The 26,122-nt window shown below is 40.4% G+C and overlaps 1 protein-coding gene across 1 annotated transcript in view; it reads right to left on the reverse strand.

The window, feature by feature from the left end:
- Window positions 1-343: 343 nt before the first annotated feature.
- The window catches only part of DOPEY2 (dopey family member 2), a 48,658-nt gene continuing 22,879 nt past the window's right edge, over window positions 344-26,122 (reverse strand). The window contains exons 14-36 of the mRNA XM_009581837.1: window positions 24,747-25,015; window positions 23,793-23,945; window positions 22,657-22,757; window positions 21,786-21,976; window positions 18,425-20,039; window positions 17,686-17,797; window positions 16,876-17,064; window positions 16,083-16,208; window positions 15,324-15,458; window positions 14,602-14,657; window positions 13,666-13,770; window positions 13,513-13,579; window positions 12,021-12,162; window positions 11,514-11,596; window positions 11,175-11,284; window positions 5,058-5,204; window positions 4,573-4,634; window positions 3,533-3,661; window positions 2,895-3,031; window positions 2,502-2,557; window positions 1,853-2,002; window positions 1,257-1,386; window positions 344-601 (exon numbers count right to left, since the gene is read on the reverse strand). Coding sequence (XP_009580132.1) covers window positions 344-601; window positions 1,257-1,386; window positions 1,853-2,002; window positions 2,502-2,557; window positions 2,895-3,031; window positions 3,533-3,661; window positions 4,573-4,634; window positions 5,058-5,204; window positions 11,175-11,284; window positions 11,514-11,596; window positions 12,021-12,162; window positions 13,513-13,579; window positions 13,666-13,770; window positions 14,602-14,657; window positions 15,324-15,458; window positions 16,083-16,208; window positions 16,876-17,064; window positions 17,686-17,797; window positions 18,425-20,039; window positions 21,786-21,976; window positions 22,657-22,757; window positions 23,793-23,945; window positions 24,747-25,015 — 4,523 coding nt within the window. The remainder of the gene's footprint in view (window positions 602-1,256; window positions 1,387-1,852; window positions 2,003-2,501; window positions 2,558-2,894; window positions 3,032-3,532; window positions 3,662-4,572; window positions 4,635-5,057; window positions 5,205-11,174; window positions 11,285-11,513; window positions 11,597-12,020; window positions 12,163-13,512; window positions 13,580-13,665; window positions 13,771-14,601; window positions 14,658-15,323; window positions 15,459-16,082; window positions 16,209-16,875; window positions 17,065-17,685; window positions 17,798-18,424; window positions 20,040-21,785; window positions 21,977-22,656; window positions 22,758-23,792; window positions 23,946-24,746; window positions 25,016-26,122) is intronic.

Below are 26,122 nucleotides of genomic sequence, written 5' to 3' on the forward strand. Positions count from 1 at the left end.
CACTGGATAAATGGTACAGTTGCTACTTTCACAAAGTCAAAAATATTCTTCCGTTATTTACAAAATGTCTTTAATCCTTCACATTGAAAACAAGTAAAAGAATACAGTAACTATGATAAATTACCACTAAACTATACTTTTTTTTTTCCTCCACAGGAACTGAAGGATCCTGCTTTTTAAACACCAACTCAGAAGCCTGGATTATTGAAGAACACTCCACAACAGCAGGAAGAAAACCGAAAATGTAGTTTGAAAACTGGGGAAAAAAGAAGAGAAGAATTGCAGTAAAGTTTTCCCTTTTTTTGCTATTTATTCACCACAAGCCAAGTGTCCGACATGCGGCTTAACTTTCCATGTTTTCAAGGAAGTCACATTCAACACTCTCTTCAAGCTGTTGCAAGATCTTTATGCCATTACTGCCAACATAGTCCACAGAGAGAGATTCAGAAGTATGTGAATTCTGGGACTCACTCCCATTTGTTGTAAATGCGCAACACAGAGTCTTGAAGAAGGGCATAAGCTGCGTGATGCTAGATATAGCGCGGAAGTTCAAAAGAGGAAATTTGTGCTTCTTGGAAATCCCCTCAGTGTTGTTTGTTTCCTGTAAGCAAACAAACCAACACTTACTAAAGGTTTTGCATTATAACACAATGTTGTTATGGCTTGTCTGAGACCTGTACTATACACTTTTTTCATACCAAGAGATCCACAGCCTACAACTGTATCACAATATAAACTGTATAGATGGTATACCAAGTTACTTCTATATTTGGATTCAAGGTTCCATTAAATGAAAGTCTTGTAAGTTCAGAAGACTGCAAATTTGGACTAGCCTTCAGAAGCAGATACCAAACAACAACAGAATACAGAGATATCTCTGAGAAATACTAATGCCCCTATTTCCTTTTCTGGAAGAATTAATATAAAACCTTAATGGTAATTTAAAAGGTTATTATGGTAAAAGTTTTTGACAAAGTACAGCATGCTCTTTTTTATAAATACTGGTCCTGTCTGAGACAAATTGTTTTCACTGGGTGGTTGTGGGCAGATTTAAGCAATCACTCAAAAGCAATCTGGCATCTTCAAGATACATATGTGAAAGCAGGCAGATAATTTTTAAAAGCCTCATGAATTTTATTAGAATATCTAAAAACCTCCTGCCAAACTTAAAATCTTGTCACTTGTTTAGAAAAGTAAGTTAATGGATAAAAAAAAAAAAAAAAGAAAGACAGTCAAGTGAAGCATTCTTTCTTTACCCCATATTTCATCTTCAGCAGATCCATGATTCTTACAATGTGTGGTCTGCATTCCTGATGATTTTCTACCAGATGAGAGGTCACAGTAGATGACTCTGTGTCCACCTCTGGGACAAATGCCCATTTGTACCTGAAATAAATGGATTACTTGATAAGAAGACCGGCAGAAAAAAAATCCTTGTTTGGATCATACATAGTTTAGTAGAGCACTGGTTTGTTTACAGAAAGACCTATCATAACTATAATTTTATGCTATTACCAGAGCCAAACTTAATGAACAAGGATATTACTATCATGTCAGTATTTAAATGCAACTGGCTCCAAAAAATCCCCAAGTGTGTGCAACAGGAAAACAAAGAACAGTCTCCATCTTTCTCTTCTCCCAATTTTTCCAAGTTAGAGAACCTCCTAATGAGGATGGTGAAATCCTCTTACACTGACAAGACCAAATTGTTTTCTAAATACCCCAAATTACATTTGTCCAGGCATCATCATCTGATGGCAAAATTAAGTCTAGAAGAAAATAGATCTGGAATTACTTTAAAGGATAAGAACGGTAACAACCTGGAGAACAGGTAAGTAATTCGAGGACTTACATTTGAAACAACTGCATCCTGTCAGGTGGAAATGAAAGTGCTGTGTCCAAAAACTTACAAGCTGATAAGTACAAGGACAGTTCATTCTGCTGTATGTCAGATCCACTGCCATCACCTGAGACTTTCTGTTTGCCTATTTTGCTGTTGCTCCTGTGTTAGTTACAATTAAGAAATGTACCATTAAAACATAAATCCACTAAATGTTTTTCATGTTTTTCAGCAAAAGAGAAATGTACACATTTAAACAAATGAGTACTTGCACCTGTGCGCAACAAAAACTATTTTCATTCTGTATGAACACTGTGATTAATATAAAAGGCTGTTGGAAGAAAAAATAATCTAAAATATACAGAGAAAATGTCAACATGTTAAAATATTCAAATGCTGACTTAGCATCTCTTCTATTTTTGTACGCAATAAGTGGTACTTATGTTTTTTGAACATACTACTATTTTAGCTGCTGAAAAAAAAATCCTAAACTACGATTCATCAGTACTAGAAATATACAAGTGCAATAAAAAAAATCCTGTTGTCTCCTCCCTATCCCAGAGAATTAAATAAATAAATAAATGAAAATTTGCAGATACAGAACAAGCACAATCGTTACCAGCTTTCACAAGTTTTCTGTCAGACAAATGGTAATTCTTACTTTGATGGTTCATCTTCCTCAGTTAAGTCTTCTTCCAGCTGTAGAAATGTCTGAATCTTTAAAGAAATAAATTATTTATGGGGATGCTGAAACGTTCATACAACTCAATCACAAAAAACATATGCTTCACATAGTATAAGGAACCACAGACTCTTAGTTTACTCATGACTTGCAACAAATTAACAAAGATGGAAGAGATTACGTTAGCAACAACAACAAAATTAATCAAAAAGGTATTTCCTAATGACAATGTTAATTCTTTTCCCAAATTATCAGACTAATGTAAAACTATGAAAACATTTCTTTTTTCAAATGGGTGTATTTGGGAGGAAGAAAAAGGTGAAATGGGAAAAACCACACACTAACTAGTTTCAAATTCTACTTGTTCCTTACCAATTCAGTTACCATAATTGGCCACAGCGAGGTTAGATGCTGAGGAGAAATCCTTAACAAAAGAACTCTGAAGAAGAGAAACATCTGTGCAGCAACTATAGAAGTCTGCCCAACACGTAGGTTCTCAGTCAGTCGTTCTGAAATAAACACAAAAAAGTAAAAAAAAAAAAAAAAAAAAAAGAGTAGTATTCTACTGAACACGTGCTGTTTTGGTATGTAAAAAAATGTAGAAGGTGGCAAAACAAAATTTCTGCTTTATCATCAGTTTGGGTTGAGTCCCTTGCACTCTATTAACAAAATTGTGATTCAGCAAAAGTCTGAAGACATGGGAGTTTTATATTGGACAAAATTTTGTCAAAACTGATATTTAAGGAGAACAACAGCCCAAGAGAAGATTGCCACAAAATAATCATGTTTCCAGTTATATTTCCAGACCAAAGGCTTTGGAACGCAGATTCCTGTCTCTCCCTTACTGAGATTATTTGTTAGAGTTCAGAGATTCACAGCATCATAAATTTTGTTAAAAACTTTTAAAAAATGGAAGTACCTGTTGGAAAATAGATGACATTCCTTTCTTACACAATTTATATATGTGTTACAGCTGAAAAAAAAAAGGCAGGTGAAATTACAAATCTTACCTTGTATTAAGGGAAGATAGAGATGATACTGATCAATCTCTCCACTAAAGACGGCGAAAGCTTGCCGCTTTAACAACATTGCTTTCTGCTCAGAACTTGGGTACAGTTTTAAGGCGCTGCTCTGCATATCTATAAGAGATAAGGATTATCTTACTTACAAAACACAAGACTTCTTGTGTTTTGGGCTGAAAATAACTCCTATGTCCTGAAATCTTTTAAAAAGAAAAACTCTCTTTAGGTCTACTAATTGGAATAATAAATTGGTGTTGATCCAGATCTGCTCATGCTAGCAGGAAAATTATATGAAACAAGCACTGCAGCTCCCATGAGGCTGTCCAGTATTTTAAACCCCTGTCTCTGCCCTTATGTGCATGAATCTTCCCCTCTTTCCAGTCTCCTAAATCCATAGATGAGTGATCTCAGAGCTTTAAGACTTACTGAGAAAAAAGTAGATAAGTTTAAAAATATATATTGTTAAAAAAAAAGTGCATTATGAATGTAACCCTTCAAATATTCTTTTAAAAGATCTAAAAAGAGACTAAAGCTGCTTTTTCTTTTAAAGCTCCACACAAATTTAAGGGGTTCTGTCCCACCCCTTCCCCCACTTTCTTCTACACTCTCCTCAAGCCTGAATTAGAGGTCAAAGCACGTTGCTCAAAGGTTTTTTGTACTGGTGCACGACATTCCTACAGCTCGATGCCAGTATACAGACACCTGTGAAGTTAGCCAAAGTCTCCTTGCTTTCTAACGGGGAACAACTGCAAAAGGTCACAATTCAGCAACTTAAAATTATGGCAAAATGTGAATGCAGGAGTCCAACATTAGCATTTCTAGAACAAAAATATTTATGGGGTATTTTAGACATGACAAAAATACAGAATTAACACAGCTTTTAGCTGTGAATAAAGTTGGCAACATAGTTATGCAGATGCGGTCTGCATTTTATTGACACATTACTATATTAAAAAGGTACCCGATAGCTCAAACGTAAATAGATTTCAAATTAGTGTAGAAATAAGTTATCAGTAGCTGATACTTACTCATCAAATCTTTAAACATAGTTTTCTCGTGTGTTAGAAGATGATCAATAATGGATCTCCAACTGAATAAGATATAGAAGGAATTAAATAACCAGAGAAAGCTTTGGTATGGATTCACCTCAGAAAAGATTTTGGTCAAACATTTCATGCAAGGAAACAGTTTCCAAACAATATTCAATATGCAGACTCTTATCTGGTTTAACACATACTGCATTCTAGGTCCTGCAGCTCTACTGTATGCAGTTCCCTAATCACTGAGGGGACTATCAGCATAACACAAATTTATTCTTCTGCAGTATAATGAAAACTTCAGTGCTTATAATGCATTTAGCAGAATTAGTTGTTGAGACCCATTTTTAACATTATTAACATTCTGCAAGAAAGCACTGAACAGAGTTTTCTTTCCAATATTAGCCATTCTCCTTTAAAGCCTTTCTTTACAAATTCAGAATAGAATCTTGGAGTGCTACAATCTCATGTCTTACTGAGTGCATGAAGTGTCCATCTGGAAGAAAGCTGGATCCATATACAACTCGACAACTTCTTTTTTCCAGGCTCGCTTGGTATAGGCGTATCCACTCAATGAGCTGAGCAACTGAGCACCAGCACGAAAACTAGGAATGTTGTAGGCACTGGGGGGAAAGAAATATAATGATAAATACATATATTTTTTAAAGTTAAGTTTATGTAACCAGAAAATAAACTCTGGGGTTCCCCAGAACTTCTAACCAAATTCTCTCAGTAATAGGCTATGTCTACATTAGCTCATAACTCGGAGCAGCAGATCAGTAGATCAAAGCAGCTTGTGCAGAAGCTCTTCACGTTTCTAGTGTACCTGGTTTGGAGAGATATTTTCAGATTAGATGTATCACAGCACAGTACTGTCTGTCTCCACTACAGGTGTGGTTCACAACTTCCCCCCCCAAAAGTTTCCAATAAGCTTTGCATCCTTGTCAGCAGACCCCTTTAGAAGGTACCACAGTAGGCTTCATCTGTCACCCAGATAACACGTGTCAGTTCTCATGTCATCATCACCTGTATAAAAATCTCACACATAAGCTTTTTTCTCCTTGTGCTGCGCTAGGCACCATCCCATTCCAAATTTGGACACCATGCTCTGCAAGGCACATGGGGAAGGAGCGTGGGGCTCAAGTGGAAACTGGTAGGAGCAAGGTGAAGGGACCCTGCATGAACCGATACCTATCCTCCGGCACCTCAGTTTCACTGAGGACACAGATGCCAAACAGCGTCCTGCTATGAATCCTTGCTACGGTAACTGCTTTGTCCATGGCTGAACACAGGTTTCAGGTTGGGGAGGTGGTGCTCAGACTGACAAGAACATGACTTTCGGTTGTGAAGGAATGCTGTCAGGGTCTTCCGTTGGAGCTGGCACCATACCTTCACAGAAGGCTTCAGCAGCCCCTGTGTTTTCAAGGCAGGGGGGAGGCTACTGCTTTTTTTATGGAGCCCTGCAGCCAGTCTCCTGCCAATCTGGGGAGGACAGAGGCAAGAAGACAGTCTTGGAGGTTATAGTCCAACTGCTGAGCAGCATGTATGAGTGACATGAAAATCACACAGCCCATCTATGGGCCTGACGTGGGCTCCACATTCTTAACTAGTGACCATCTTGTTATGGTTATGGCTACACAGATGATAAGGACTGCTGGCCTTGCCAGGCCAACACTGGAGAACCATCAAGGGACATCTCTAGGCACCTCAGCAACTTCATCAGGACTCTGACGCCCATGTCTTTTGAACCATCAGTCTCAGACCAAAGGGCATGGTAGTATCTTCTTTCCAAGAAAAAAAGAGCTGGCTGACTCCTGGTGTTCAGATCTCCATTTGCATTGCAGAAGTCACCATTTATCCCCTGCACCAGTTCACAAGGACATCCTGAGAGCAGTGGTGTCCATGCCAATTTTAACTGTGCTGTTTCCACACATGGGGCAGAGATGGAACGAGTGTTTGGCTTGCAGCCACTGGCTCACAGCTGGCCAAGCAAGGCAGCATCATGCCAGCATTCCCAAAACAGTTTCAATGGTGGCTGTATGCAGGGTTTTCCATATCTGCTGCAAATGGTGAGGGCACCGGATGCACGTGCACGATGGTATATGCCCTGGTCAACAAGAGTGACATACACTCCATACATCAAGAATCTGACTGACTTGGTTAGGGGTGAAGTAGGCAGAAAACACTGTAATAGATACAAATGCACAAATACAATGAATAGAGAAGAACAGCTTCCCAAAATTTCTCTGCATCGTTTTTAATCCATCCCCCTTGAGAGGGAGCATGGAAATGTCTTCAAACCCTGCTTCACCCTGGGGCTTGCTGGCTTTAATGCTCACTTTCCAGTGACACTCAACCCATAATTCCTTTTAGGCATGCCTGGTTATATTTTCCCTGGCCCTCTATACCCTTTTTTGCTCTTTACGGTATACCGGCTAGTGGTTTTGACTGTGATCTAAATAACACTCACGACAATTCCCATTCTCCCGTCCCATCCGCGAGCTGTGCCTGATGCTCTCCCACACCTTAGTATAGATCGGTCTGCTCAGAAGAACGTAGTAGCCAAAAGGTAGCAGCCAGGAGGAGGGGAAGCTTGATACCTGCTACAGCAGGAGCACCTGCAACTCAGAAAAACGGAACTCGGGGAGAGCGGGGAAGGGAAGGAGCGGGTTGCTTCCTGCCACTTAGCAGAGAGCTGCTAGAAAACGGAGGATTTGCTTTCTAAGAGATCTGTGAATAGCACTGGGAGAAAGAGGGGGGAGGGATGCATGAGGAAAGCTGAGGAAGCAGGATCAGCTGATATGGCCCTGGAAGATAGAAGGAAACCTGCACAGCAAGGAAACATTCTCCTCTCCCTCCTCCTGTCCCTGTGGGAAAAGGGTTCTACTGTTCAGCTGACAGAGGATATCATCCATCTCTCGCATACCTATGCTTTTGGCTGAAAAACTAGGCAGAGTATAGGGAAATATGCACTCTCTCTACTTCATGATGGGTCCTGTGACCTGCCCAGTGCTCTGCTGCTCCATCCCACAGCCTCTTTCCATTACCTAACATACACAGAAAGGGAGGCTTTAAGTAAAGGCCAAAAACCCAGGTGAGAGGAACACTTACAGATAAACAGAAACAGCTGTCACAAAGCTCAAACAACAAAAGGTTTCAGTTCTGGGGGAAATACAGCTCATACCTTATTAGAGTGGAAACAGAAGAGAGGACAAACACAACCATGTACATTCCCCTGTGGACCAACAGGGTCTATACAGAGACAAAATTAACAGAATTTGGCCAACAAGGCCTAACTAGCACAATGCTGGTGGGAACAGAGAGGACAGGAGAGGACCTTATAGTCTCCATGCCTCTTAACCACACCTCACCCTTCTAACCTGACTTGCACACATGGATGGGGGCTCTGCTGTCTGCCCAGGCATCAGCCATGACAGGGTCAGCAGCAGGCAGAGCTGCTTCTTCCAGCAAGTGCCCAGCAACCACCACCACCAGGGAAGATAGTTCGCTGGTCCTCCTCCTGGGGCTGCCCTTCTCCCACCTCTTCAGAGCCTCCTGTTCCCAGGCTTTTGCCAGTCTGTTATCACGTGAGCCACGTCAGTCATGCTCGGCATCCTGCAGATGCCCTTCCACTACAGCCTCTGTCATCTTCCTCCCTCTGCAGTGCTGTCTTGGCCTCTGGGTGCTCAAAGATAGCCCCGTGGGGTGCATACTGCCTCCTGCCCACAGCGGCATGGGACCAAGGTGGAGGGACATCTGCTGCAACTCTGTGGAGGAAAGAAGAGCAAACCCATCAGTCCCTGAGTGCCTGTGAAGATACATGATAGTTTCTTGCCTGTGGCCTTCCTCCTCCTAGCCTCCAGTTTTCTTCAAGGAGCCAAGGTTAAGGCTTTTGAGCACAGAGAGGGCCTCCTGTCAGTGTGTACTCTCAATGTGCTCCATGCCACGCTCCTGCCTGCCCAGACCAAGGAATGACCTAGGCCTGCGTGCTTGACGGGACACACACAACAGTATGGGCTGTCCCTCCACCTGCAATCCATACTCAGAATGCCCTAACACAGAATTTTGCTGGATAAGGTTAGGACATGCCATAGGTTCAGAGCTCTGCGAGCAGCAATGACATGTCAGCAGACATGACAGTATCCCTTTTACCCCTACAACCACGGGAGCTGCATGGCCCCAGCTGAGTGCCCGCAGCAGGCCGTCTGCCACAACCAGGGACAAGGGCAGTACTGCGCCTTGTGCCCTGTGGAGTCAAAGCCTCGCAGGTGAGACTGCACTACTGCTGCCCACTACCAGTGCCTGGGCGAGGGTGGGACAGCCAGTGACATTTCTGGCTTATTCATATGCAAAGCAAATTGAGTGGCACCACAAACTCCATGGCTCCTCAGTTAGAGACTGCTTTGTGCTCTGAATGAATGCTGCCGGCACCAGACCATCAGCCTGCAGCTGCCTGGTGGGGGAAGGAAAGGCACTGGCAGCGCGTTCTTATTGCAGAAGCCCAGAGGGGCCTGTGTTATCCCCAGGGGCTGTGCACAGAGCTGACCCCCTGCCCAGCCTGAGGCAGGCCCACGGGCAGAACCGACCATTTCTGTCACAGGTGACTGATATGTGGAAGATTCATCTTACATCTCATGGTCCCAGGGCAACTGCTTCTAAAGACAAAGCAACCTTTGCGGTCAGAGCAATGATTTATACAGCTACACTAAACAAAATACCTTAATTTCAACCAAAAATGAAGGCATTAATTAATTCACTCACAAAGTCACCATTAAAATGAGCATGGAAAATCTGTACACATACCTGGGTTTTAACCAACAGCTCTGCTGAAGCCAGCTGTGGTGTGGAAAGGAGTCTGTGGATGAAAAGGGTCCATGGATGTGCTCCTGCCCAGATCGTCCTGTAGGGTTCAGGGACAGCACACCCCCCCCTAGATAATATTGCATGGTGACCCTCAGACTTGAGCTGAAATGAGCTGCAGGCTTGGCAGTGAGTGGGTACTTGAAGATTTCTTCTAGCTTTCTGCAGTGGGCACATGTCTGCTGTGCTGTTCCTTATCTTCAATTGCTGTCCTGGTCTTCATCCAGACTATCAACAAACTTTCGACCACTTCACAGGAAAGACTCAGAAGTGGTATAGTTTCCTTGTTGCTCCTCTTCCCCAACAGGCACAAAAGGTAGGTGTCATATTGGCAGAAATTGAAAAGCAATGATAGTAAAGGACAATAAAAGCAATAGCATTCAGCAATGGTGAAAAGCAACATGGCAGATAAAGTAGGAAGGGATGACATGTCAGAAGAAACACAGAAGGATAAGGAAGAAGCAGCAGAAAGACAGGTATCAGTTGCAGTGAAGAGCTGAGGGCCCACAGGGGACAGCAAGTAGTAGGGCAGGATAACTTGGCTCACAAGAACAGCTTCAGGGTGTCCCAAGTTTGACAGCCTTCTACTGGCACATCTGGTATGTATGTGCTAGATCTCCTCATGGCAGGGCAGTCAGGAATTAGCGAGCCCTGTTGGGTCACTTTTGTATAGGAGCTTCTATTAGTTTCCTCCAAAAGGAATTTAGTTCATGCACTAAAACTGCTTGGAGTACTGAACCAGCTTTTCATAAATGGAGACAAATCAAGAGATTCGCTGCAAAACTACACTACTGCTCTAATCAAATTGCTAATGTAAACATAGCCACCAAGTATTATCCTGAATTCTGATCATCCATTACAGGAAAAAGAATGGTCAGGAAAAACACTCTAAAAGCACAAAACCACAATTTAATGCAAAACATGGTAATGTCCCTAATGCTGCAAATGTTTGGTACGACAGGGTTGACAGACTACTTTTAGATGTCTACGCTGAGAAGGGATTTAGCATCATTAGCATAAACTTACTGGATATTTAAGATAATCCAAAAGGGAAGTTTTGTATTACCCTACTGTGGAGGACAGTTCATCATCCAAACTGTAAGATCACCAGAAAATGAAGGTCTCTAAGGCACAGAGACCTTAGAACAGCTGACAGGCTCAGCGACTCTACAGCTGAGCCACTTTGCAAAATTATTGTTACAAAATCTTACTGGCCTAAATACCAATATGCTTATTACCTGTGCTCTTCCAGTTGGGAGGCATGCATGTGTGAACAGCAGGAAGAGGGTGGTAAAAAGTATTCCCAGAGGTTTATTTTAACTAACTGTGCCTCACTCCCTAGGTGTTCCACAGTGAGTGGAAAGAGAAGCTGTTCTGAGGTGTGATTCAGGACAGCAGTGTCTGAGCACAGGAGCTTTACAGGGGTAAGGCTCATAAAGGAAGTTGCCCTTCCTTGGGGAAAATTTCACTTGTTAATGAGAATAATGAGACTTTTTTCCTAAAGCAAAAGATCAACTGTTTGGTACAGGAAGGTGAGAACATACTCCTCTGTCCTATACAGTTATCGACTAAATCAGAGAATTATTTATACAAGATACTGTATCAGAGGTCTCCAGCTCTTACAATTCCCCTTGACTATTAAGCACTCCTGAGAAGAAGAAAAGTAAAAGTCTTACGGTGTGGTCAAAAAAATCAGATGTAAGAAAAATCACATGTGCAGAGAGAGAAGTCACCTGTGGTTGCGTAGATAAGGAAATACATAATAAAGCAAACGTGAAACCAATGGCACAGCTTTCTCCTTCTCGTCGCTCCGGTAAACCATGTCCAAAAGAGAAGCAAGAACCTTAAAAATGAAAAGAATGTCTCTTTAAACCTTTAGTTGGTATTTCTGGCAAAAGGGGAAAGCATGCCATATTTCAGGCTAGAATGTATGTGCACATGGGATGCCTCAATAAAGATTTAAGCTCCCATTTAATCTACCAGGAAAACCTAATGTATTCCTCCGCTCAATAACATCAATAAACAACCACCCCACGGATGAGAGCAGCAACTACAAAACTGTTCCTACTTACTTCTGCAAGGAGAGAAAGAGCTTGGACACTGTATATCGAAGGAGCAGAGGCAGAAACCATTGAAGATGGTGCCACTGATGTATCTAAAAGAGGCAAAATCATTTAGTTTTCCCTTCAGACAAGACATGTTTAAATTTTGCTGTTTGCTAATTTTCTTCCCAAACAGAACTGTTATTTGCATATTGGTATTACAGTGAAATGCTTCTGGGCATGTTGCCACAATGACATACCTCATGCCCCATGCTGTTCTGTTGCATGTATTGCATGCACCTGCAACAAGTTTTCCTCTGTATTATATACAATCTGCAGATATTTACTAAACCTTCTCAGGTTGACATTGTTATCAGAGGATATTTTATTGGAGGATATGTTAGCGTATTTTTGGTTTTACTTTCTGTTTGTATTATTCCCTTCTCATGCGAACTACACACTATCAAACACCTTGTACTCTTCACTTACTTAAGCAGAAGACAAAAAGCAGTGGAAAGTCAGACAAAATCACATTACCATTCACATCTTCAATGTTGAAGTCATCTGGTAAAATCTGAGGCCGAGCTTTCACTTCTAAGTTCCGGCTCAGCCAGCTAGTCTGTTCCAGAGAAGAACCAGCAACAGTCCCTACAGCCTCCAAGATTTTTTGGGTCACCTCCTATAACATAACCAGACAATGTGGCATCAGATGAAAGCTATCATCACTTGGCTAATCCAGCAAAGTCCTCTTTATATGGAACATGTCAGGAGGATCAGAAGTAGGCACTTTTATCTCTTAGAAACATAAATACTTCTCTGATTTAACTATATGTGCTCTCAAGATAACTAACTACTGCTCACCTCAAATAAGAACAGTCAAGAAAATGAGGAGCAGGAAAAACTTTAAGTTAGCTTATCATGGAGGTTTTAGTCATGATTTTCCATGCAAGCCATGAACATTAACATAGTATCAATTTGGCATCGGTCCTGCCACACTTTACACATTAGCTGTCATCTGTCAAAGACAGGTTCTGAACTGTTCAGCCCCTCAGAAATGGCTTTACTGTTTTGAACACTGTCCCTTTTTATTCCTTTTATATTTGGAGAACATTAAGTGAGGCAGAGCATTAAGTGAGGCAGGGTTTTATTTTATGGCAATCCATCTGTTCATATTTCAGTCTTTCTATTAGGGGTATGCAAGACATAGCATCAAACTACATGCATAGTCACACTTCAGCATATTTAATTCCCAGTGAAATGAAAAGCTGGTCACTCTAAGGAAACCAAATCCCAAGTATCCAAAGCAAAGCAAAGGTCACTTGTGAAGAGGCTATAAGATGGTAAGATGGCAAAACTGTCTTTTTATCAGCATCGTCATTTTGCTGGCCAGTCTCTGAAGCAGAAGTGGAGACTTAATTTCTCTGTTTACACACTAAAGTAACCATAACACTGTCTCACCTCATAGGTAGCATTATGTTGGCTCAGAGCCAAAACCACCTATGTGGTTAGTGCTTAAACTGTCCTGGTGAAATCACAATCAGTATAGGAAGAGAATCCTGCTCTACTCCACCCCTTCTTTACATAAAAGGTGAGCTGACAGTCATTTACATTGCCAAACACAGCTATAAGCTTCAAGGATAATTACGCTACTAATTTTCCTAGATAGTTTTGAGATTTCAATACTTACACGTATGATATAAACTCACGACATCACACTTGTGTTATGATTTAAATTCTGAGAAAAATCATAAAATCACTCAAGAAAAACAGCTCTGAAAAGTCCATAGTTACCACTGCAATTTCATATATTTTTGACAAAATTTTGTTAGAGACATTCTGTGCATCATGTCTCTCATATTTGAGTCTCCCACATTTACCAGGCCTAAGCCACAACATGGGGATGCACATTCACACATTCTAAAAGCACAGGTGAATTCAGGTACAAAGTACAGGTCAGGCTGTCTCCACTTTTACTTAGATGTACAGTGCCAGATTTATGAACTAAAAGGTATACATGTATACACTGTACCTGCAAGTCTTTTTGGTCTTTTTTGTTTTCTAGAGTAGGTGTCCTAGTCACAAAGTCATTCAGAGTACTGTGGGAAAATCAATTCACTCCGAGTTAGTAATTGGACAGGTCTACTCAGTGCATCTATAAACCTTCTTCTCTCTTATGCAGTACCTGAGAAGGAGAAAGTGTCCAGGAGGAGCCAAGTTCAACTGCACAGATTCTTTGAGAAGTCCTAATAAGGACTGGAAGTTCTCCTGCAAGGCTGAGACAGGCAGTCTGCCAAAAAGACAATACCAAAATATACCAAGTCTGAAGTTAGAGTTAAGGAAAAGACAAAAACCAACATACATGGGTAACTTGGTGGCCTAAAAGCTTCCATCAAGATTAGTCTTTTATATCCTGCCCCTTCCTAACTGATCCAACAACATGGTATAAATATCCGTCAGCACAGGCAATATGCATACAACAGTAAATGCTAGCAGCACGTGCAGTATGCCAGCCAGTACTGTAAGAGGGCTGGGGCTTCAGGGGGAAGAAAAGGAATAAAGTTTAGCTAACCACTCCACGGCAGGTCAGCTTGCTTTATCTCCATAGCTTATTGCATATACAGTATATCGTGCAGCCTGATATATCCCAAGGCTTCCATATGAGAAAAGCCAAGTATGTGAAGAAGAGTTTTGATTAAAGGAATATTTCCAATCAACTGCCTGACCCACTACATGTCCAGCACAGACTGCAGCCATAGCAGTTTTATTGAATTTAGAAGTTCTCTATCCATTCATCTGGCAACACAGAACAGATGAGGAGAAAGACCGTAAGAAATTATACAAGTATCTTGCTGATGAGATGCCTGAAGTATGTTGCTCTATCAGTATGAAATGAGGCTTTCAGACTGGCATCATCAACAGAGGAATGGAACATAATGTCATAGCCCACTTACTTTGTGTCTATCTGTTACTTAACAATGAAGTGGCAATAACCATTTCCTACATAAAGGTGCTCTGTGACATTGTGACACGAAGATCAAAGTAAAGCAAAAATAGTGATGCTGGCTGTTACCCTAACTGGAGTCAAACAGAAAATTCTCTTTTATAATGGCTGAATTACCTTTGAATGAAAGCATAACTGAACTGCAGCACTGGAATATCTACGAGAGAAGATTTCTGAAAAATAAAAGCAAAACTGCAATTATTTGCCATCAGAAAAAAAAGAAGGTCCAAGCTGTTGAACACTTGTGTTCAATGGTTAACACACCCTTCTCAGAAGCCAATTCTACTCCAACAGGTGACCAACCATGAGAAAACTATCTATAGAGCAGTATGAGGGAGATCAGAGCTCTAATAGAGGACCCTAGTTCAGAAGCAGTCACATTACTTTGGAATATCTGCTACAGTTTATTCAGAGCTGTAGGAGCTCCTATAATGGCGTGCATGGTAGCAAACTGGTTTCCTTGAAAGCCAGTTGGAAGATAGCAGACTCAATGTGAAGTATTTCTAACTGCTCAGATAAGGGTAGAGAGATAAAAATGGGTCACTGAGTTGTATATCTGCAGCAGCTTTACAGAAATTGTCATCATCTTTGGTACTGGAGGACCCCACACCTTTTCATTATCAGCAACTTCTCTAGAAAAATATTCTGAAGAACCTACTTACGCTGATGGATCAAAACACAGAAATGCACGTTCTAAAAACATAACTTATTCAGAGGCAAAAGAGAATCACACATTTAAAAAAAAACCCCAAAGTTTCCTTCTAACAATATTTAGAAGACACATTGGAATAGATCCAGAATAGAATATATTAAGAAAATGGAATTAGCTTCATGATTACCTCTTCGCCTTTGATTTGTGATGGTTTCTTGACTACCTCTTTGACTAGATGTAATACAGTGTCAATTTTCAATGTGTTAAGTGCACATATTAAATCCACAAGAATAAGCTGAGATGCACTAGCCACTGGAAGAATCTGAAAAAACAAAACAAAACAAAAGACACACCCCTCAGATCACTGTACCAGGCAAAACATGAAGTTGAAAAAACAGCTTTTTGTGCGATTATTCAAATATCAATACTTATACAAAAAATTAATTAGACAAGTTAAATCAAGCATGCAACAATCTGTCATATACAGATCTTCTCCCAACACCTTATGAAAACAGCTTCATTATGCTCAAATGAAAGTAGAAAAGAAAGAGGTGTTCCACCCAGAATAAATGCTTAATTCCAGAGAATACTACAACTCTAACCTTTCTCTGGAAATGGACCTGATCCAAGGTCATTAAAATATAATTGGCAAGTTGCAATCCTGAGATTTACAATCCAGTATTGAATAAAAAATGGCTATTACTCTCAGACTTAAACTGCCACACTGTCCTTTTTATTTGATTACTTATTTAGGTTTAATTGTAGTCCTGATGCTTTGTGGAATTATGTATAAATAAGAGCATTTCAGATTTTTCAGTGGCTTGACGTTGTCATATGTAAAAAACCTCAAAGAATCTGTAAACAAGCCCAGAGTTTAGAATTGATCATATAAAGGTAACATTTTCCTTTACACTGGAAAACTAAGGGTGCCTTTCTTTAGTTTCACCTTGAGTTTACTTTGATTCCTATGAGGTTTCTTGCTGTTCCATACTGCTGCAATTGCTGCCATCAACTGGATTCCAAGTTGTGCTGTCAATGGATTCATGAAGTCCAGTATTTTAGTTCTTAATGTCTACAGAGGGGAAAAAAAATAACTGTCAATGCTAAACTTTACAAGGCAAAGGCATCTCATATTCTGTAAAACATTATTCCTTTTCCCAAGATGTTCAGAAAATACACAACAACAAAAGGATCTCTTTATATACTTGCCAGTCAGACTAGTTTTGATAATTTATTTATGAGTTAGTGTAGCCTTCTTACAGATGGAAGCCACATTTGTTGGAAAACAAATTGCAAAATAGAAGAAATAACTTCCTGTGTTATATTCTCTCTTCTCCTACAGATAGTTTTCACTACTATGATTTACCAATATCCACAGAAGAAGGGAAAAGTCTAGTATTTTTCTTCCTTCAGGTACATATTCTAATGCCTGCGGAAGATGCAGACAATTCAGAGGTGGTTGGCTCTACAGCAGCTATTAACAGAAGCTCACAGAAAAAGCAAAACATTAAACAGATCAGGTAAGGGTGCAGACTGGCAAAAAGAACAGGGAAAAATCTACTTTTGTAGGTAGGTAGTGTGCAAGTGTGTAGCTCATGAGAGTTCTTCAAAAATTATTTGTGGCCCAATATCATTCTGGGAAGAGCAAAACTATTCCTATGAACTCCATGTAAAATACACTGGTGAGGGAGGGGATGATAAGGATGATGAGATACACAGCAGTTTAAAAGAACTCCTACTTTGGTTGCTTTAAAGTAGACCGAAGAAGAGCCTTTAGTTGTTCCAAAGAAGTCAGTTGGTCTTTTTTGAGAGTCTTCCCTCTTTATAACGTTCCAAAGAAGGGACATGGTATTAATAATGCGAGGCAATTCTTCCAAAATGGCATTCCTAGCGTTTCTCAGGTTTGCAGGTTCAGCTAAACATGATGACTAGAAAAAACAAAAGTATGAATATTAAAATACATTATATTGTGCACCACAGAGTGACTGCTCTTATTCTATAATTAGGAGAATTATAGTCAACTTTTGTAATGACACCTTTAAAAATAATTCAACCATTCTATTTCTGAAATATACTGCTGCTATTAGTCTACTGAATTTGCTGTTCACTATTTAGACACAGAGAGAATTGATTTGTTTAGGAAATTGTTAGGATAATGTCCTCTTCTGACAAATGTTATAGGAATAAAACTTGTAGACAACACATCAGCATGTTATCAACTCAAAAGAAAAAACAGAAGACTTTGATAATGACAGAGCAACTGTAGACAAGCTACACAGAACTAATATTTGTGTAACCAAGATCATCATGAACATCTTCTGCTTAAAATAAACTTTCCTGTCTTCAAATGAAAAAAATTAAGTTCAGTCCCCCTCCCTTACACTTTTACTTAGATCACTTCTTTTGGTGTGCTATGAGGCTTCTCTAAGGTTATCGTCTCGTACAAGTGCTGCTTTACTACTTATATTCACCTCTGAATGAAAAAGGGACACATACTTTGACAAACTGGTGCCAAGGCGTCAAGTGAGTGGTAGGCATTAGGCACTTACCTTTTTAGTTTGGTTAGGGTGATCCAGAAGGCAGAAGTGACCAATGGTTGTCAGACCTTCCAAAAGGGTTAGTGGGTAATCAGGTGTAACATTTTCTCTTTTAGAAGTTAAGCTTTGTAGGGGAAAAAAAAGGGAAAAAAAAGAAAGGTTAACAGGCCAAGTGGTATTTCCTTGATTAAAAATTCCGGTGGAAATCTGTTTCTATTCAATGGTTAAAAGAATACTGGAACGGCCAGACAGGAGTATCAAATCAAAGGATTCACAAACTATGCTTGGACAACCCTGTTTCCTTGTCTAGATCTTTTAGAATATTATTCCCCACCCACCTGACCATAAATCTTTCATGTCTGATTATTTTTCCCTAGTCCTTTCACTTACTGCCTGTTCTGAACAGTATCACTGTATTTTTCTTCTCCAGGGTGTCTCTCCCCAGTTAACCCTCCAAAATCCTCAGTTTTCTCAAAACTGGGAACTTCTTTTTACTTGGATGGCAGGCAGAGGGGGACAGGAATATCACAGCTGCTGGTCATTTTTGCAACCGCAGTGAGCCCTGCTGCAACAATACTCCCTCCACCGCACCTGGGCTCAAGGGATAGATGCCTGCATGTGCAGCAGGGCTTGAGGATCAAATTCTGGGAGCCACAATGCTAAAACAGTAAATTACTATGCATTACACTCTAGTAAGAGGAACTTAAAAAAGTTTCAGCATAACAAATCCCACATTGCAAACACTTCTTACCTTGCAGATGTTTTTGCAGATGTCTTCACAGCTTCGTTTTCATACTGTTTGACTAGCTCATCCAGGTTTTTACATATCTGTACAACAAATGGTGCCACAGTCCAGCCTAAAGATTTCCCAAAATAGGGCAGGGAACATGTGACTAAGCCTACCCAAGTGGGATGCATCCCATAGCCATACTCCGGTTGCAAACCTCTAACCACAGCAGAGACGAATAATCCCTGTGAAGTTATTGGGTGCGGATAGACATACTGCATTGCACCAATAGCCTGCTGGAAATTAAGAGCCTGCTGCCATTCCTTAGAGAGGTCTGGCTGATTCTCCTGCTCCTCATGAGTCTGTCCAAGATGGTGCTCCAAGACAATCAATACCTGCAAGAGCTTCAGCAACTCAATCTGGAGTGGGTGTTCGCTCCATATTTGATCATGCCCAAAATTGATTAGGATCTCTTCAGAGAGTTCTTCTTCAGGGACATTATTAACTCTATCTGCCATAAGCAGTTCATACCGTTTCTGACTTGTATACATAGATGCAGACAAAGAAAGAAGGACAAACTCCTGAATTTTGCATCTTCCTAGCAAATTGCGTACGAACTCTACGTTCTTATTCTCTGCTGCCTTTGCCATGGTAGCTAGCTGGGTCATCATTCTAATCAGGACTTCCACACTTTTTACCTGAACATCTCTGTTGCCAAGCACATCTCTGTGTGTGACCTTCAAGTAGCATGGATAATATGAGCGCAGAAAACTGAGACAGAGGTAAGTGAGCAATTCTATTAGAAGAGAATGGGGACACATGGTTGGGGACTGAGTCTGAAGCTTGCCATAAAAACTCTGCCCTACAAGAGCTTCCTGATGGCGAGCTAAGAGATTGTAAATAAGATTCAAATGTGCTGTGGAGCTGGTATCCATGCTTGTACTAGCTACAGCTTCAATAAATTCTTTAGGGTTTGTTTTAAGCACTGCCTCCAGAACAGAAAAAGCATACAATACCCTCTTAGAATCATAAGGCTGCAAATATAGCAGCATGTGTTTGAACAGAGCCTCAATCATCTCCTGTTTTTCCTTCTGCTGCTTGAGCAACCTAGAATGGGTAATTTCCTGGAGCTCCAAGTCCACCTCTTCATCACTTGACAGAGACTCTGATGCTTGAGTCCTCTCAGAGTCAGCACGCACCAGGTTTAGCGCTACACTGGATTTGGAGCTTTCAGCAAGGAACGCATTGAGAGAACTCACATGGTTTGTGGTCTCTTTGCCATCGGTTGCAGCACTGTCATTGTCCTCATTGCTCACTTCCTGCAGCTCCAGAGAAGGAGAAAAAGAGGATGTATTTTCACTGTCATGGCCTGTGCTGGTGTCTGCTGATTCTGTGTGCTCACTATTATCTTGGTCACCATCTGCTTCATGTGAAGCTACTGGATTACAAGAGCCATCGTTTTCAGACTGTTCAGTTTTTAACTCTGGCTTCTCTGGATCTTTTTCCACTTCAGCCCAAATTGCTTCTCTATCCACAGTAGTAAACTGGCTCAATGTAAGGTTTTCCTCGGAGTTGCTCTCAGAGATGCCAGACTCTTTCAAAGAGGCCTTTTTCTTGCAAAGCCAATCACGTATATCTTCTGAAAAAAACATTTTTTTTTTTTCCAAAAAGAGCATATAATCGTCTATTTCATACAACATGCTTTATATTGAATAAATAATTATAAGAAAAAAAAAAAGGTTAAAAAGCTATTCTGCTCTAGTCTACTATTAATTGTAACAAGTGAAGCTAAAAAACCACTGGGTTAAGGCAAGAATTATCTTTTTTTTAAAGTGGTAGAGCAGGCCTAACCTACTGTAAGTTCAAGAGAATAGGATCAAAACAAAGCACATGCTGTTTCTCTTATGCTATGACTCCCTAGATGTGACAATTTTTTTTTATGCTTCCTGAGCATAAAATGTTTGTTGAGATCAGGAGGGAAATGAGAAGGATAGCAACAGAGGATTTTTTTTTTTATTTTTTTTTTTTTTAAGAGCTAATGTTTTCCTTGACTGCGTGCGGAACAAGGAAGAAATATATTAGCTCTGTGTTTGTACAGCGTCTAATAAACAGGTCCCTTTGGATGCTATAAATGTCTGCATCTAACTATTTGCCAATCAAGACAGAAAAACAATTATGCAAGCCGACAGCTAGGTTAACAATAATGAGACAGACAGGTGACATGGAAGTTTCTTTACACAAAACTACCGGACACTTCTCCATTGTCTTCCTGCTCTGCTCCAGGAAACAGCCTTGGCTACTTGGGCCAAATGGTGCAGAGTGTCTCATATCCATACCACTCCCAGCAATCCCAAACCTGAACAGACTGCCAGCCTTGCAAGACTCCGCACTTGGAGTGAACTCTGGCTCCATACCTGTGTCAGTCTTCCTCAGCTGCTCCCCACAGGTCTCTGTCACACTTGTCTGTTCCACATTTGACACATAGATCATATGTGGTTCACAATGGTTCTCATTACAGGTCTTAAAATGGACATCTTCCAGCTGTCAAATTTAGCTTGTCAAGGTAAAGATGCCCTGCCACATTCCTAAATTTGGGTGGCTGGAGGTCATCTTCAATTCCAAACATCTCCCTTTGATTCTACATCCTACTTCTGGGATACCTCAAGACATATGCTGCAAGGGCTCAGCTCTCCTCTTGAAACAAGATGGATCTTTTTTGGAAAAACACATTTTAATTTTTAGAAGTTAGCAGAATTAGGTTTTTGTGTGTGTGTGGTATGCCCTAAAGAGCAAGATATTCCTCACAACCTGTCTGATTGTTTTAACATGATGCTGAGGGAATCATTAACAAAAAATATTCTGAATAAAGAAACCTGGTATGAGGGTGCATGGTGTGCTGGGGCAAGACTGCGTGGAGAGAGAGAGATTTGCCTGTTAATCCTGCCTACTGGAACAGTTCCTGGACTGACATAGTCACCAAACTGCTCCTGGATTTCATTTGGTTGCAGACCTAGTTTTGCTCGAGAAGGGATCCTGTGAACAGTGAACACACATGCAGTGTGGATCATCTGGGAATGGCAATTGTGTGGGACAATCTTGTGTGGGACAAGATCCCAGAGCAAAGCAGGGAGCAATCCAAACCAACAGTGTAGGTGCAGCCACTGTAATAGAAATCATCATTCGGCCTTCAACTAGCATGACTTACTCCTGAACTCGGTTTTAGGCATCACTAGAGGTACTTGGATGAGGAGGAATCTATGGAACTGATACAAGACAACTCAGGGTAACAGGATGCCATTGCACTTCAGTGACTACCTTCAGTAGGTGTTCAGGAGTATGCAATGCTAAGTTAGCACTTACAGTTTCAGTCCAAGAACAGTTTTACCTGTTGAATTTTTCTGTTTGATGTAGTGGATGGACGTGCGCTGTGTCTTTGGATGAAGCAGCAGCAGCAGGACTGGTTCAAGAATCCGTGCAACATCATTAAGTGAAAGAGCACGGATCAGCCAGCCCTGTGCTGCAGCACCAATTGCGCCATCTGAACAATTGAGACTGTCCAGTACCACAAACAGAGACCTGAGTGGAGAAATCAGAATGAAGAAGTACAATTGAAATCCCTAAAAAAGTTAATGCAAACAACAAAATAGTGGCAGGGAACAGACACAGTGCATGTTCAAGTAAGCAACAGGCAATGGCTCATGTCTGCTCACAATAGCTTGATCATGCACATTTTCCTGAGTTGAGGTCAAGTACACATGCATTTGTAGAAGCAAGGCCATACATATACTCACACTCTAGAAGAGTAGCATATTTTAAAGTTCTTTCATGTATTTATTTAGAAAGACTTTTAATGCTTTTGTCTCATTTTATACAAAGGTTATGATCTTGTAAATAGGAAGTAAAACTAAAATAAAATAATTTTTTTTTTTTTTGCACAAGTAGCTGGTTCTATTTTCTTTGGAAAAAAATCTAACCCACTCCAAGATAAAAAACGTCTGCTATGCAGAAACATGTCTGCAAGCTACTCTTCATATATGAAGCTCTTTCTATTTTTACAGAAACTTTCTTCACACAAGAAAGTGCACCACGCACACAGAGTGCTTTGCAAAGGTAGTACTACAAGAAAGTTGAAGATCTTTCTTTTGCTCATTTTTTGTTCTCTCTACAGAGAACTTTTTCCCATCTCAGAAAAAAGAACAGAACAAAGCATGATAAATATATAAATGTAAGTCTAAGCCAGTGGAAATGGAAAATACCTATCAAAGGACCGATTGTGAGAAGTCACTCTGCTGCCTTGGATCTCTCTGGTCAGATGCCACATGACAGAGAATCTGAACAGTGCTTCCAGCCTTGTCCCCTTTGCAAGGAAACAAGACAGATACATATTTTTTGCAGCATTTATCTCCGAGTGAAGTTTTACTGATTTTTAAACCTCTAGTAGAACAACAGTTTTTGTGTAGATGACTGCTAATCCTTCTCAGGTGGTTTGAGAGCCCTTTTCTATTTTGCGATAGGCTAAACCAAAATGCTATGTATCCGTGAATGCACAACCAAGACTTAACAGCCACAGTGTTTGTAGGAGCGAAAAAAGACGTGCCAATATACCAAAAAAGTATTTCAGGACTCTTGTGTATAAACATTTTAGTCTTGGTTTGGTGTTAGGGAGGTTTAAAAGTTGGATGACAATCGGGAAGACATTGGTATATTAGGTAGTGTGTATTATTGGTAATTTTGTTTGAAAGCTTTTAAAAGATTTCCAAACTTTTAAGTTTCAAAATTGCAAGAGCAAAGGTATGAAAACAATACCGAAGACTGAAGGTGGCTGTTTTAAGTTTTATTGTGCAAGGCACTTCTCACAAATATACTCTAAGTTATTAAAGAACTGTTCTGTCATTAAACTAGGCGAGTAAAATGATTAATAACTGGCTCACTTAAAATACAGCTTACTTATTATGAGAACTAAATACTAAGGTGGACACAGGGTCAACATTATGTTGACATACACTTACAATGTAATAAAGTCTTCTGTTGGAATACGAAGTTTACAAAATCAACACAAAATAAAATTATTTTAGAGTTATTGGTGGAGCTGGGTCAGTTTGGAAACACTGACAAAAACTGCAAGTTTTTAGATACTACATGATTTGGACTGAAACTAAAAAAGCTCCAGCATTGACTGATAGAGCTTGTATCCAGGGACTAAGTTTAGCAGTAGTCCCACGATGAATAAATCCCAAGGAATTGTAAAGGCATGGACAGAGTCTGTCAGACTCTTGGAAGACAGAGGGACCATGGGAGTGAAGACATGGGGTGGAAGGGAGCTGAAGGCAGTCTGGGAAGCACTAGAACAACTCTACAGTGATGAAAGGGGTTCACTGAATACAGGACTTACTTTATCACGATCTAAAAGTGCATGGCAGATAATGTCTTCACAGATATTTGCTGATGGTGCCAAGCAGTGCAGCCTGTAGAACAGTTCCACACAGGCAATATGATGCTCCCGTGTGTCTTTGTTCAGCTGATTCCAGAGCACACAGGCTACTCTCTAGGGAAAAATAACAACAATTAATAATAATAATAACGATAAGTGCCATTTCTTCCCTGACTTAAAAGCTTTCCATTGCATAAACGCCCTCTATTACCAAAAGAGATTTCCAAATCGTCTTAGTTTAGCAAAGAGTAAGAATTCAGATCATACACTCAGACCTAAAGGAATGCAACTTTCCTACCCTAGTAGGACAGGTAATTCAAATGTATGTGCACCAGAAGTTAAGAAAAGCATTTCTGCTTCTATTTTCTGGGTCAAAACTTAACAGATTGTACATGTGTCAGGCACAGCAATTGGAAACACAGTAATTCAGAAAAAGATCCTGGAATCAAATCTCATACCAACACTAATATCAATAAATGGTCAGGAGAAGGAAAGCACGTTTGGAATATATATACTCAAACCAAGGAGGACGGAATGTTTTTATTATAATTCATCCACTAACATTTTCTTTCATCTGAAAACATAGAGTGGTATCAAAGTTCTCTAAAGTGTAGCTTTCAAGCTTTCAAACCAAACTCTTCAAGTCATAAATCAACTATACCGAACCCCAAGAATTTGGGCACAAAACCAACTAGCAATTTGAAAATAACCTGCCATTTTTGAACATCCTGTTGGGAAGCACACGAAGAAGAATGCAATTGCTTTCAAATGCTTGTGGAAGCAAAAAACAGCAGTGTGTCATTGTAACACAAACTTGCTGCCCCCAAACATCCATGCAAATAACATTTGCTTTCCCACCCCATCCTTAGAGGTTCAGCGTAGTTGGGCAGTAAAAAAGAAAAAGAAAATTGACACCTGGTAGAAATCTGTTTTCTCTGAGATGATCTTTAGAACTCCAGGAGCAATGGGAGGAAGGGTGACCATCTGTAGCTTTCCAAAGAAGGGGTTGTGGCCAGACACTTTGTACCGCTTCATTCTGTCTTCTATCACAAGAGCCAGTGACTGGGAATGGTTGATCACCTCCAGCAGCGTGAAGATGGACACGTTCTGAACATAGCAGTCATTCACACAACAGCATATTGTCATTAAGGACTTCAGCCACAGAGGGAAGCTGGCATCACAACCTCCTCAGAAGATAAGTGAGAAAAAAGTTTTCGAATAATCTCAAGGTTATGGTCATATTTTCAAGAATTCTTCAATCAAGCTCACAGGACCAAGAGACAAAAATGACTGCCCAAATCCAACTTCATGCTGTCATCAAGTCCCTTACTTCAGAAGGGACTTGCTTCAAAGCAAGTTATATTCTTTTCCCTATTTCTCCCAGCAGAAAGGTCTTGCAGGACCTCAGTAACCCAGTAACTGGGTTTCTGCTTTCCAGTTTATGTTTATTCACAACTAGTTTTTACAGCTGCTGTTTTCCAGCTGTCATTGTCAAAAACAACAACAGAGGTCTGCTGATCTAAGGATGCTCTTTTGGGGAGCATTGAGGCATATCATTTCAGAAAACATGAAGCACGCATGGAACTGATATGGCTAACATCACATCAAGCCATCTTTGCCTGAGTGATGTGAGCTACTCCTGAGTGAATAATCAGATAAAGTTTTATTAAAGCTTGACTGGAGACAGTCTGAAGTATGAGTTCACACCTCTGGCTACAAAACCAAATGTTTTAACTGCTTTACTACCACAACAAAATGACCACTCATCCTTCTCCACATCAGGTAACTTCTGTATCACATTCAACCCAGACCTTCATTACCAGAGGTTCTCTCCTTTTGGCTTTAAACCTTACTGTATTCTCCAGGATATGCAGTTGAAAAAAATTTTGAAAATAAACTTCTATAATCGTAGGATGATATTCCAAAGAAACACAATTATGAAAGCAAGCCCCCACAGTTCAGCTACATTGCTGACCACATGGAAGGCACTGCAAATATGCAAAAGTGTCCATGTCAAGCAGACAGCTCACCCATGTAGATGATGGGCATATCATCACTTTGCTAAAGACGACAACAGAAATTTGTAGTGAGGTGAGGAAAAGAACCCAATTTTCCAGTTTCCCATCGCTCCATTCACTACAAATCTATCTTGTCAACTAGCCTTCAGGCCAATAACTGCTCCTGCTAAAGCTAATAAACTTGAATTCCAAGAACAAACAGGCCCTCCAATTATACAAGATTATTCTTATATGTAAACTTATATTGGACTCCTATGAATTCTGAGGGTTAGG

This window comes from Fulmarus glacialis, unplaced genomic scaffold, assembly GCF_000690835.1.
Source record: "Fulmarus glacialis isolate BGI_N327 unplaced genomic scaffold, ASM69083v1 scaffold2367, whole genome shotgun sequence".
NCBI lineage: Eukaryota > Metazoa > Chordata > Aves > Procellariiformes > Procellariidae > Fulmarus > Fulmarus glacialis.